Source organism: Echeneis naucrates, chromosome 5 (assembly GCF_900963305.1).
Source record: "Echeneis naucrates chromosome 5, fEcheNa1.1, whole genome shotgun sequence".
Lineage (NCBI taxonomy): Eukaryota > Metazoa > Chordata > Actinopteri > Carangiformes > Echeneidae > Echeneis > Echeneis naucrates.
In genome coordinates this window covers 25,910,096-25,924,132 of record NC_042515.1, presented here as the reverse complement: position 1 = coordinate 25,924,132, position 14,037 = coordinate 25,910,096, and the positions used below count along the sequence as shown (strand labels likewise).

The following is a 14,037-nucleotide window of genomic DNA, read 5'->3' as shown; positions in this document are numbered from 1 at the left end:
ATATGTTGTGTTTAGATTTAACTGGTCTTGTTGCTCTTTTTTTTTAGTTCATTCATACACTGGAGAGCCAGCGAACTTTCTCTCCTAGAGATCGAGCCTATGTGGCATCCCTTCTGACTGTGGCCCTTCATGGCAAACTAGAATATTTCACTGACATTCTCAAAACTCTCCTAAATGACTTAGTGGATCAGTATGTGGCCAAAAACGCGAAACTGATGCTTCGACGGTAAGAAGAGGAAGGAGATTGAATGTGTGACTGACAGCTCAGATCTTTCAAAAATGTTTTGCAGAGGTTCAACTCTATTTTCTATGTAGAACAGAGACAGTGGTGGAAAAGCTGCTTACCAACTGGATGTCCATCTGCCTCTACGCTTTCCTCAGGGTCAGTAAAAGCATCAAAAAGACCAAACAAGGTCTCCACACCAGAGCTTATGACCACATAACGTTTTGGGCCATGACCCTTCATTAGTCAACCTTATGGTTGCCTGACAAGTTGTGATGTATGCAAAGTCCAATAATACAAGATCTACAACAAATGTATACTAAATATGTCTCAATTACTACTCATTTACTTTACAAAAATACATCTTCAAGAATCAGTACAACACAAGTACAATAGAGAATTACATGACAAAAAACATCAGGGAACACTGTCATGTGATGCAACAAACAAGCATGCAGGTTCTGAAGTTCATCAAAAGAAAAAAAATAATCTAATCTGAAAACTTGAAAAATAGCTGAAAAATTGAAAATGTTTTGGTATTTTCCACTATATTTTTTTCATTTAGCACCCTGTACTTTATTTTTCTGGGATATATGTGCTGTTTCTTCATACTTCTTTCAATAAACTCATAAGATATGATTTTATATTCCACCTAAAAACCAAAAGAAAGTACTATGAACAATTCTAAAAAAGATCAGTCATACATTTAAGTAGCAAAAAGAGACAGTTTTCAGTTTTAACATTTTACAGTTTTGTGCGTGTGAATAGAATTTAATAGAAGTGTATGAATAGTGTAAATTCTGTGAGATTTCAAAGAGAAACAGTATTGTTTCTCTTTCCATATGTACTGTTACAAGTCAAGATAGCTTTGAGAAAAGCACCCACCACTTTGCCAATAGACCTGAATTGAGAATTAAACTTACCAACACCAACTGAGTATGCCACTAACTGACTGTGTATATGTCTGTGTGTGTCTATAGGACTCAGCGGGAGAGTCACTTTACATGTTGTTCAGGGCTATAAAACACCAGGTAGATAAAGGACCTGTGGACGCTGTTACTGGCAAAGCCAAGTACACCCTGAATGACAACCGCCTGCTGCGAGAAGATGTGGAGTACAAAACCCTGGTGAGGTGAACTTTTGATACGTCCAGACAAGCAATTTATTTTTGTTTCCTCCCCAGAACTCTACCTTTTCTCATCACTCATTTCCTCTTGTGCAGACTCTCAATGTGTTGGTGCAGGATGGAGGAATGAATGAGATGCAGCCACTGCCTTCCAAAGTGCTGGACTGTGACACCATCACACAAGTGAAAGAGAAGCTGCTGGATCAGGTGTTTAAAGGCACCTCCTTCTCCCATCGCCCCCATGCAGACTCACTGGACCTTGGTGAGAATCCACATAAATTCCTGACACATTTATTTTTAATTTAAATTGATTCAAGAATTCTTACATATTACGTATGTAATATGTAAATATGTATTACATATTTACATATTATCTGCTACAGTAAATTGAAAATTTTTTTTTCTCCATTGGTTGATGATAGCATCCCCCACAGAAAAAATTAAAGTAAATTCCAGGAGACTGCATAATATGATCAGCACTGGAATACAATGACAAAAATGTTATAATTTTAGATATATTAAGTCGAACCCTAACCCTAATTTTGTTTTGTTCCAACACCGAGCATGCACACCTTCTTACACAGGTTACAAGAAAGACTTACAGTTTTACACACATTCACAGTGCGTCTTATTTGTCTCGTTCAGAGTGGAGGTCTGGTGTTGCTGGGCATCTCATCCTTTCAGATGAGGACTTGACATCTGTGGTTCAAGGCAACTGGAAACGGCTGAACACACTGCAACACTATAAGGTCAGAGATCACTAACATGTCATACTACCTCAAAGAAAAAAAAGCAATAATTATTATATGTATATAGTTATAATTATATATGTATATAACTGTCCATCTTCTTGTTTATCAGGTCCCAGATGGTGCAACAGTTGCACTAGTCCCTCGACACAACAAGAACATTCACCACGACAACCATGAATATGTAGCAGGAGAGAGTGAGTTAACATGAGACGAGCATCCTGTCATAATTCATCTATATCACTTTCTCTTTGTGACCTAAATTCATATAAACTAACCACCTCTTTTACCACTCAGCTTTGTTTTTATAGATTTGTTGTTATCTAAATTTAAGCAGAATATTTTTTTGATATATTAAGTCTAACGTGTAGCTAATGGTAGGGATTGTACTGGGTAGCTTCCAGATGTTAACATATTCATGGGCATTTGTCAGCAAACAGGGATTTCCATGGTCCTTTCAGTCAATCAAACAATAAACACTGGATTCAAGTAAATATGGTGAAACAAGGTATCTATACTAATTTTCAAACTTTGACCTGTGCAGAAACACCAATGCTGGAGGATGCAGATGAAGGTGGGATGCGATTTTGGCATTTGGTGAAAGCCACTGAAGAGCCTGAACTGCCAAAACATCGCAGAGGCAGCTTGAGGGAGAGAGAGAGGGCAAAGGCTATCCCTGAGATCTATCTGACCCGTTTACTGTCCATGAAGGTACTTGTTTTTCCATACAATGGTTAGCATAGTTTGATGTCAATGTCAATTTAATGGCTGTTGCTAATCAGTTGCTAAATCTGTTTAAAAAGTATTTGTTTTTTCAATTAATAGTATATGAGAAAATAGCTTGTTCCACAATGCTTACTAAATACTAAAGAGATTAAATATAACACTGCTGATATAGTTCATTTTAACAAACTAACCTAAACTAAAGTAATTGTTCCCTTTTTTTTAATTTGTGGTTGGATTAGTACTTCCCTATAATCAGTGTTTAGAGAAGCAGACAAGCTGAATAATGAGCTCATGGGAAAAAAAAGGCTAATATTAATTTAAGTGTAGACATTATTCTGAATAATTTCACCACTTTATCCGACAGACAGCTTTTTACATTTGAAATATTAAACTATTAAACAGCTGCGAGGTCTAACACTTACTTAGTTTGCCTCTCTGAGAGAAGACATCCACACACTCCTTCAAACTTGCATGTTGGATTTGGCTCCTCAGCTGCTTCAAATATAGACCTTAAAAACCACCAAGCGAGATAAAGTGAATCAAAAGGGAATACATCTCATCTAATTTCTTGTGTCTGGTGGAATTTGGGTTCTCCTTGTGGCTGTGGTTTTGAAGCAGGGGTTAGGGTTAGCAGGGGTTCTGTATGCAAATATGCACTATACCAGTGCTTCTCAATTAAGCCCCCCCAGGAAGAAGAAAATATTTCATGCAAACAAGAAAAAAAGAAAAAAGAAAGGAATATAGATCACACTTTAGTTTAGTATGGCAAAAAAAAAGCATGTTCCGTGGGGTCACACATGGCATCGCGCCTGTGTGACCCACTATTTGAGAAGCACTGCACTATACTAAGTGAGAATAACTGGCCAAAATGCTGTTGCCTTGATTATAGTGTCACCTGCTGGTAGAAATGTCATCTTTACCATAGTTACTAGTTACCATTATTTATCATTACACTCTACTGATCATTTCCCATTGTTACATTTTCTGCTAAAAAAAAAAAAAATTCTCTACTGCTAATACTTACTAGTGCACATTTATTGTTCACTTGCATACTATTAATAGTATGCGTACTATTCAAATATCTAGTCCCTGAAAATCTCATTCATATAAATGTGAAGATGTATCCAGCAGTACAACAGAAAATATTTGAAAACATAAAAAAAACAAACAAACACAAAAGCACAAAACTGTTATGAAGCTAAATTATTTCAGTGTCACCAATCAGTCCACAGTCTAACAGGTTTCCTATAAATCATGGTGATCTTAATGTTTGGCTACACTCCTTAGAGACACACACCCTCATCCAGGTGACTAAAATAAAATGATAAAATAATCAACATCTCTATGCACAAGTCTGCTGTATGCAAATTGTGCAACACTTTTGCACTCCATGCACTTACAACGATAATTGCAATAAGTTTTATGGGTTACTGTTATAAAATCAGGGTTGGCATACCTTTTCCACCAGAACTGAATGAAATGAAATTAGCCTAGGGACTTTTCATGCCACTGTATAAACACATATTTACAGATAAACACTTGTTGCAAATACACTCATAAAAAGAATCTTTATTCTTGCTCTATACTATATTGTGAATATGATTGCTTTCTGAAGAAAAATACTCCTCTTCTGCAGGGTACTCTGCAGAAGTTTGTTGACGATCTATTCACAGTCATCCTCAGTACTAGCCGCCCTGTCCCACTTGCTGTCAAATATTTCTTTGACCTGTTGGATGACCAGGCAGGACAACATGGCATATCTGACCCTGAGACAATTCACATTTGGAAGACTAACAGGTACAGGCAACAAAGGGATGCTGGTTCTCTGGGTTTGTGGATGACAGTAAATTGGAATGAAATGTAGCTTTACTGTTCCCTCTTATTTAAAATTCAGTTTCATACAAGACAATGGGAGAATGTACTGCTCTGAAGCTAATTTGGGGCATGTGGCTGGATAATTCTGTGGCTACCTTAGCAAAGCATAGAAAGAATGATAGGGGTTATCCATGATAACTTTATTCTTCCCGCTTTATTCCTTGTCTCTGGCATTCCTTAGAAGATTTTCTTGAAACAACTCTATTTCTTTTCTGTTTCTTCAGCCTTCCTTTACGTTTCTGGATCAACATTGTGAAAAACCCTCAGTTTATATTTGATGTGCAGGCGTCGGATCATGTGGATGCTGTTCTCTCTGTCATTGCCCAGACATTCATGGACTCCTGCACCATCGCTGAGCACAAACTGGGACGGGTGAGGATGATTTTTGGGAGGGACCCTGCAGAAGATTCTTGCACATTACACTGATGTCATACATATATTTTTACATTTTGAATAATTTTATTAGTTGCTAGTGTTCAGTGGTCACTGATAGTTGTAAAGAGAGGTGGAATATTTATTTAATATTCACTTAAATGCTAAAAATTCTTGAAGCATCTTCCTACATTTGGTTATTATTCCTTCTGTTTAATTTACATAGGACTCTCCCATCAACAAGCTGCTGTATGCCAGAGATATTCCCAGATACAAGCAGATGGTAGAAAGGTGGGTTCACACTTGACTAAACCTTTATTTCTAATTCGGACAATGCAAGACACATTGCATTCAGAAAGTCTTCACCTTTATTATGCTCCAAATTATTATTTTCAAAATGGAAAACAATCATGAACCTACACTCAATGTACCATGATGGCAAAGTGAAAACAGAATAAGAATTGTTGCAAATTCATTAAAATGGAAATGGTGAAATATCATGTATTAGAGTGAATGAATGAATGAATGGGGCCATTATGGCCCTGATTGGAATTTGTTTTGCACACAAATAAGCTGCATAAAACATAAAAACATAAACTACAATGCAGTACATCAAGCATGCAGCAAAATGGTTGATGTAGTGCATTTGTCAATATCCATGACAAATGACTGCAGCAATTTAAACAATTTACACCTCTTTTTCTTTTTTTCTAAAATATTTGGCAGCATACATAGGTCCCCTTGTAGCCAGCTAGCGACAAGGCAAAGCAAGACAACTATATTTGTACAGCACCATGTATACATTCAGCAATTCAGGGTGCTTTACAGAGTTAAAAAAAGATTTATAACATTAGCATTGGTAGATTGTATTCCCAGGCCCCCTGAAAGATCCCCATGAGAGTCAAGAGCTGGTCCGTCCTTCAACGACCAGGACGGAATCCACATTGTTCCTCTTAAATCTGGGGTTCGACAATTGGACAGACTAAGCTTTCTTTCAAGTAGACATCTCCAAGGAGGCTGAGTAGTGTAATGCCCCTATATTTGGCACACACCTGGCTTCTCGGACAGGGGCCACCCTCAGATGTTCCCCATTTACCCGCAATACTCGTTTGGGCTTGCCAGGTCCAGGGGATTCCCCTGCCACCTGACCCAACACAACACCAGATGGTGATCAGTTGCCAGCTCAGCCCCTCTATTCACCTGAGCACCAAAAACATGCAGCCTAAGATGAAATGATACGATAATAAAATCAATCATCAATCTTCGGTGTAGAGTGCTCTGGTATTAGGTGCACTTACAGAGATCAGGGAGGCCGTTCCTCCCAGCCATGTCCCTCTAGCTATCTCTGTCATTGCCGACGTGCGTTGAGGTCTCCCAGCAGTGCCACAAAGTCCCGCAGCGGAGGCCCTGTGCAGGGCTCCAGCAAGGGTTTCCAAGAAGGCTGAATCCTCTGAACTGCTATTCGGTGTATCTGCGCAAACAAATGTAAGGGATTTCCCCCCTGCATTCAAGCATATGGAGGCAACTCTCTGGTTCACTGGGGTAAACTCCAACAGCTGCTCTGATCTGTATTGTATTCACATCAGAGACCTTATATTGACAGATTTGTTTGCAATCAGCTGAGTGAGCAGTGGTATTAAATTGAAAAGTTTCTTTTCATAGTTTTTCCTTGTATTAAGGCCTGCAACTGGGAGGTTGTGTCTCTAGGAGGAGCATTTTGCTGGCCTACGGAAACCTAAACTGGTCTGATAGTGTGTTTGAAGATTACATGATTTTCATAGAAAGGTTCAAACTACATAGCAACAAGAAAATTTTTAATAAAACAGGCATTGGGTGAATTGACAAGTGATCTGTTCCAGTCTCTTCAGCTTACTCCTGAACATGTTATTATCATCATTATATTAAAAGGAGCACTGTGAACATATGATGATCTTGGATCTGGGCCACCAACCTTTTTTTAATTTTTAATTTTCACCTTGAGAACCATTGAAATAATGCAGTAAGGGGATCGATGTTGCATGCCATTCTGTCTTCCTTTCTTTATAATAAATTTATACAATAATGATTTTCTTTCTATCAAAAAGGTTTTAACCCTTCATGTCTGTGAAATATGTGATAATGTTCATATTTGTAGGTACTATGCTGACATAAGGCAGACCATTTCAGCCAGTGACCAGGAGATGAACTCTGCGCTGGCTGAACTGTCCAGGGTGAGGCCGGACACACGGCAGAGCCAACACTATAACCAAATTCACACAGGCAGGGTGCAATTATCTAACCTAAATGGATTGGTTTGTGTTTCAGAACTACTCTGGAGAGCTTAACTATCTTGTCGCACTACATGAACTCTACAAGTATATCAACAAATACTATGACCAGGTGTGTTTAACAGTTTGCTTCTTCCATAGAAACATGTGACAATTTGAAGATGAGCACAGTGATACAAAAATGTGTCACAAACTAAATGAGAGCTTGGGTAGGGTTCATTTTTGTTTACTCAGAATTCTGTAGTTGAAGGAAAATTTACTGCTGTCTTAACACATCATAGATACAGCTGTAGATAGAGGGTGTTGGTCTTTAAATGTTTGCTAATGAGAACTACACTCACTGGCCACTTTATTATTAGGTACACCATGCTAGTAACAGGTTGGACCCCCTTTTGCCTTCAGAACTGCCTCAATTCTTCGTGGCATAGATTCAATAAGGTGCTGGAAGCATTCCTCAGAGAGTTTGGTCCATATTGACATGATGGCATCACACAGTTGCCGCAGATTTGTCGGCTGCACATCCATGATGCGAATCTCCCGTTCCACCACATCCCAAAGATGCTCTATTGGATTGAGATCTGGTGACTGTGGAGGCCATTTGAGTACAGTGAACTCATTGTCATGTTCAAGAAACCAGTCTGAGATGATTCCAGCTTTATGACATGGCGCATTATCCTGCTGAAAGTAGCCATCAGAAGTTGGGTACATTGTGGTCATAAAGGGATGGACATGGTCAGCAACAATACTCAGGTAGGCTGTGGCGTTGCAACGATGCTCAATTGGTACCAAGGGGCCCAAAGAGTGCCAAGAAAATATTCCCCACACCATTACACCACCACCACCAGCCTGAACCGTTGATACAAGGCAGGATGGATCCATGCTTTCATGTTGTTGACGCCAAATTCTGACCCTACCATCTGAATGTCACAGCAGAAATCGAGACTCATCAGACCAGGCAACGTTTTTCCAATCTTCTATTGTCCAATTTCGATGAGCTTGTGCAAATTGTAGCGTCAGTTTCCTGTTCTTAGCTGAAAGGAGTGGCACCCGGTGTGGTCTTCTGCTGCTGTAGCCCATCTGCCTCAAAGTTCGACGTACTGTGCGTTCAGAGATGTTCTTCTGCCCACCTTGGTTGTAACGGGTGGTTATTTGAGTCACTGTTGCCTTTCTATCAGCTCGAACCAGTCTGGCCATTCTCCTCTGACCTCTGGCATCAACAAGGCATTTCCACCCACAGAACTACCGCTCATTGGATATTTTTTCTTTTTCGGACCATTCTCTGTAAACCCTAGAGATGGTTGTGCGTGAAAATCCCAGTAGATCAGCAGTTTCTGAAATACTCAGACCAGCCCTTCTGGCACCAACAACCATGCCACGTTCAAAGTCACTCAAATCACCTTTCTTCCCCATACTGATGCTCGGTTTGAACTGCAGGAGATTGTCTTGACCATGTCTACATGCCTAAATGCACTGAGTTGCCGCCATGTGATTGGCTGATTAGAAATTAAGTGTTAACGAGCAGTTGGACAGGTGTACCTAATAAAGTGGCCGGTGAGTGTATGTCTCGTAGACTTTTCTACTCTTAAGCTCTCTCTCTTTTCACCACCAATTTGTCATCTTCTCATCAGATCATCACAGCACTGGAGGAGGACACAATGTCCCAAAAGATGCAGCTTGGCTACAGACTGCAGCAAATTGCTGCTGCTGTGGAGAATAAAGTCACTGACTTGTGACAAAGGAAAAACCCAGCGGTGTTAAAGTAAATAGAACAAACTGTATGTGTGGGAGGCAAGTTAATAAACTTGATGCCTGCATGTTGAACAAAAGCAAGAGAGCAAAGGACAAACAGATGAGAATATAGACAGTGGCATCTTTTTTACTTTTTTGTAAGAAACTTTTGTCAGATCAGAAGATAGAAGTTCATATCTCAACTTTTTGTCTTTGTGTGTGTGTGTGTGTGTGTGTGTGTGTGTGTGCGCGCATTAAGGATTGGCCTGTGGTATCCAGAACCTGTGTGGCCCTGAGCATGTATGATAGCACATGGACACAAAAAGAAAGAAAGAAGGGACATGTCAGAGACCAGTCAGGCCGCCATGCTATTTAAAAATGTAGGTCTTATCAATTCAAATCCTGCTGGACTTAAAAAAGTGTCTTACATAGCAGATTTCATGTACAAAAAACTGTTTATTCCCAGACACTCACTAAGGATTTTATGTTATTAATAACCACCAGTAAATTTAATGAGTAGCCCTTATGCCTTGTGTCCACTGCTGCATGACTAGAAGTAGTGTGTGTGTGTGTGTGTGTGTGTGTGTGTGTGTTATGTGGGAGTACGGGTGTGCGTGTTATGTGGGAGTACGGGTGTGCACAGTTATAGTAACTGCATTTCCCTGGTTAGTGTACATCTTAATGTCTGGTTACTTGTACAATTTATTAGACTAACTAGTTGTTCCATTTTGGATTTTACAGGGGGAAAGTTTTTGAACATATATTGAGCTGATCTTCAGATCTGGACTCTGCTTATGTTTTAGAAGAAAACTTATTGGTCTCAACAATGTTTACTTCACTTGCGCGAATTACCAAGTCACTGCATCTCTCTACCTCATTCACTGTGCTGCATCAATCTCTCTCTTTCCGTGAAGTTATTGCTCCAACTAAAAACACTACAATATACCAGTGAAGATAGCTGGCACTACCAGCACAGCAGTACAACTCAAATCTGTCCTCATTCATGTACCACAGCACTGGCACATTTCATTTGGAGCAGTAGACGTACCCACACATATGTGCTGTAGACATTTCTAGTTCGTTTCTTTCTTTCATTTGTTAGAGGTTAGATGTCAGAACCTGCATATTGAGATATTTTAAGGTACTTTAGGCCAGATTAACGGTCACCATACTATTTGCTTTTTTACTTTTTTGTGTGGATGTGTATATAGTGATCAAGTCACTGGAAAGATTTAGAGTAAAAAACAAATATTCTTCCATAAAGAAACACATATTAATGAAATGGAATCCAAGTGTGTCTTAGTGTTTGTGGATTGTCTTTTTCTCTTATGTATATTTTCTCACATTTTGAACAATATATTATGTTTGACCTTGCTCTTCTCTATATTGAGGTAATTGTATGTGGTTGGTATAGCGTATTGAACGTAAGGTTTCACTGCTTCATGTGTGGAAGGTCTGTTGAAATTTGTTGGTTGAAATTCATCAAGGTTACACATTGAGTTACTTATTGGAACTACAGGTTCTGAATATGTCATTGACCTTTTCACTGTTCTGGTTTTCAAAGACTTTATAAAAATGCTAATGTTCGCTGATGTTTTGGGGCTTTTTTCTGCTCATTTGTTTGTTGTTTGAATGCCAGAAACCGATCAACTGTGATGGGGCAGGATGGCTGCAAATGGTTTTACCTGAATCAAAGCTGGTCTTTTGTCAAACCCTGTCTCGCCTTTAAAGAGTGTTTCCTATGGAACTACTTTACCTTGCAATTTATATGTACTTTTTTTAAAATCCAAAATGGAGGACAATGGTGAGATTTTGACTAAATTTAGTGCCACGTTCAAAGCTCAAATTCACCAGTACTCAAATCAAATCTACAGACAAAGTAATGAGGTTTAATACCAGTCATAAGTTGCATGTTCCAGTTGAGTATGTTGTGCCTTGGTTCAGAAACAGCATACCAGAGTGTTTCCCACAAGTTGATTACCACACGATCAAATGGTTTGTTCTGCTTGACGCACCTCAAATGGGTATATAAGCACAGTGATGGCATGTGAGCAAAACTGTAATTAGCAGGCTGTATAAATTTGGCAATACAGAGGAAGCTCTTCAGGGGGCAGTTTTAAGGATCTTTCTTAATTTGTGTTAATATAATACTGATTTTAAAACATGTAACTAGTGATTTAACATGTTTAATAAAAAAGATTGCAAACAACATATACTGATGTAATTAAGCATTTGTGTTTCATGGGTGAATTTAGCTGAGAACTGAATTTTTTACAGACAAAACAGAACAAATCCAGAGCAAACTAGCAGAGAATAACTTTTCTGTTCCCTGGTCCCTGGATGAAGACGATGGCAGGCATAAAACAGACAAAGAGCACTTACATCACCATCAGTGGTTTTGGGTGAAACTGTGATTTAGACAGTGCTCTTAATAAATTCTATCTACGATTTGATCAGTTCAACTTCAGCTAGGAAGTTAAGAGTTTGAGAGACAATCTTAAAAATTATCAACACAGACAAGTGTCTCCTCTCTCTTAAAGCAAATAAAAGCCCTGGGCCTGATAAAATAAGTGGTATATTACTTAAATCATGCGCAAAACAATTGAACCCTATCTTTCATCACATTTTTAATGTGCCACTGAGTCAGCAAAAGATGGCCAGATTGTGAAAACACGCAGAGATTATACCTGTTCCTAAAGTCAACAGACCTAAAATCTGAATGATTTTAGACCGGGTACCCTCACCTCTCTTTTAATGAAATCGTTTGAAAAACTTGTCAAGTCAGAACTTCTAGGGAGGACTGTACATGCACTTGACCATGCAGTTTGCACACAGGACCCACAGAGTTGTTGAAGATGCCATACTAACCCTGCTAAACCTTTAATTCAAACATCTGGAGGGGAACAAAACCCACGTTAGACTGACTTTTATCGATTTTTCATCAGCTTTTAACACTATCCAACCTCACATTTTAGCCACAAGGCTTATTGAGCACTTTCAGCAGAGCCAGAATCTGGTGGGTTAGGGTTAGGGTCCCATTTAATATTGACAAGACTATGCTTATCCTATTTTATCGAGCCTTTATTGAGTCTGTGTTATCTTTCGCTGTGGTGTCCTGGTTTGGTAACTTGTCACTACACAACAAAAGTTCCCTGAATCAAGTTGTCAAATGGGCTGAAAGGCTAATTGGGGAGCCTCAATTCACCGTGACAGCCCTCTATGACACACAGCTGCAGCACAAAGCTAGAGCTATTCTTAATGACTGCTTACATCCTTTGCATGGTGAGTTCCAGCTCCTTCGCTCAGGCTTTCATTTTGTGGTAGCTAACGGTAGGACAAAACTGTATAGAAGTCACTTCATATCCACAGCAGTTGTGATGCTAAATAGCAAAACCATAAGGTGATTTTGTTCTTGTTCATATTGAATCTTAGTTTAATCCAGGGAGATGTAAAAAGACTTTTCTATGACTCATTGTCATTGTCTGTTATGTCTATTGTGTGGCTGCTATTTTTATTGGGATTGCTGAGTTCCTGTCTGCGCAACAAATTTACCATCTGGTATCAATGAAGACATTTAATTTCATTTTCTTACAATTCCACAGTTACTGTTTTTTTTCCCACCAGTAACTGGTGTATGAAAGTGCTGTATCAAATAATGTTCTCTCCTAAATTTTTTACTAAAGAACACACACACACACACACACACACACACACACACATATACACACAAGGTTAAGCCCAGAATTATTCATACCACTGGTAAATTTTTTCATAGTTACTTTTATTTAACCAACAAGTTCCAGGCACTGGAACTTGAAAACATTCAGATATGGCCTAACAGCCCTTTCATGACTTGAGTAGCTTTTGTCTTAGCCATGACTGTCCACAAACCAGGTTTGTTGATTAAAATATTTTAAAACAGCTGTTCCCAATGAATCAAGGCAAGGGCAACTTTGGGTCTACAATTGGTGGGGTTAAACTTGTTGCCCGTTCGTTTGTTTATTTATTTATTTATTCTTTATTTAAATGGTAACAGCCCTGTTTAAATGACAGGTGACATCAAAGCAGAATTTAAGAGAAAACATTCAGATATTTCAGAAAGCTCTCTCCCCCTCTTCCGTCACTGTAGGCCGCCCTGCTGCAGCAGGACTGGTACGAAACGTCACGTGGAGTAGCGGTGTCATGGTTACCGCAGAAACTCCGCTGCATTTAAAAAAAAAATTGAAACGTCTGGGGAAATGTAGCTTCTGTGTAGGCTATCGCGTTATTTGATCCGTAAAATAGCTTCACTACTGAAAAGATGTTTGATGTGGAAAACAGCGACGTTGCGACCACGCTACTGAGAAATGTAGTGAAACCAGTAACACCATTATGCAACACTGTGTATTGGAGAAAAGTCAGCAAAACTGACATTCGGTCCTACACAGTACATCCCTGACACCTTCTGGCTTTACCTCACAGGACACTGCAATCTAACAACTAGCCAGCCAACTCCAGTCACAAATCATCACCTAACCTAACGATACGGGTATTACCTCTTTTTACCTCTTTTTTTCTTTTTTTATTAGGGGTTGATGTCGACTGTCGGGATATCTGACCTTATGTTACTCACACACTTTTGTAAGGGTGGATAATTATGCTGTTTTAACCTTATGAACCACTTATTGTTTTAATATCTGATTGTATACCTCTTAAATGTTTTTATACCTTTATTATGCAATTTGGATTTAATTAACTACTTATGATAGAGAGTGACACCCACACGAATGAAGGAGCTACTGCACAATGTAATAAGGATAGCGTATAGACATGATTGGAAAAACACTTTTTACGAAATATCTATATACAGTGTATTCTAATTGCTGAATGAAGGAGATACACTGTGGTTGTGGGGTTTGTGGTTTGTGTCTGTTCTCCTTTCTCTTTCACAGAAAACATCGATCATCAACAGCCGCTAGGGGCTGATCGCGA

At 39.0% G+C, this 14,037-nt stretch overlaps 1 protein-coding gene across 7 annotated transcripts in view; it reads left to right on the top strand.

The window, feature by feature from the left end:
• Nucleotides 1-11,277, top strand: part of plxnb1b (plexin b1b) — a 63,862-nt gene extending 52,585 nt beyond the window's left edge. For 5 of the 7 annotated variants that reach the window (XM_029501438.1, XM_029501436.1, XM_029501437.1 and 2 more), the window contains 13 exons: nucleotides 48-226; nucleotides 316-382; nucleotides 1,204-1,350; nucleotides 1,446-1,611; nucleotides 1,995-2,098; nucleotides 2,211-2,295; nucleotides 2,643-2,809; nucleotides 4,461-4,621; nucleotides 4,924-5,071; nucleotides 5,298-5,362; nucleotides 7,206-7,281; nucleotides 7,376-7,450; nucleotides 8,967-11,277. In XM_029501438.1, the coding sequence (XP_029357298.1) occupies nucleotides 48-226; nucleotides 316-382; nucleotides 1,204-1,350; nucleotides 1,446-1,611; nucleotides 1,995-2,098; nucleotides 2,211-2,295; nucleotides 2,643-2,809; nucleotides 4,461-4,621; nucleotides 4,924-5,071; nucleotides 5,298-5,362; nucleotides 7,206-7,281; nucleotides 7,376-7,450; nucleotides 8,967-9,071 (1,545 nt within the window). In that variant the 3' untranslated portion in view covers nucleotides 9,072-11,277. Of the gene's footprint in view, nucleotides 1-47; nucleotides 227-315; nucleotides 383-1,203; nucleotides 1,351-1,445; nucleotides 1,612-1,994; nucleotides 2,099-2,210; nucleotides 2,296-2,642; nucleotides 2,810-4,460; nucleotides 4,622-4,923; nucleotides 5,072-5,297; nucleotides 5,363-7,205; nucleotides 7,282-7,375; nucleotides 7,451-8,966 lie in introns of those variants that run through there. The other 2 variants (XR_003840721.1, XR_003840720.1) reach the window with 2 other exon arrangements.
• Nucleotides 11,278-14,037: the final 2,760 nt, after the last annotated feature.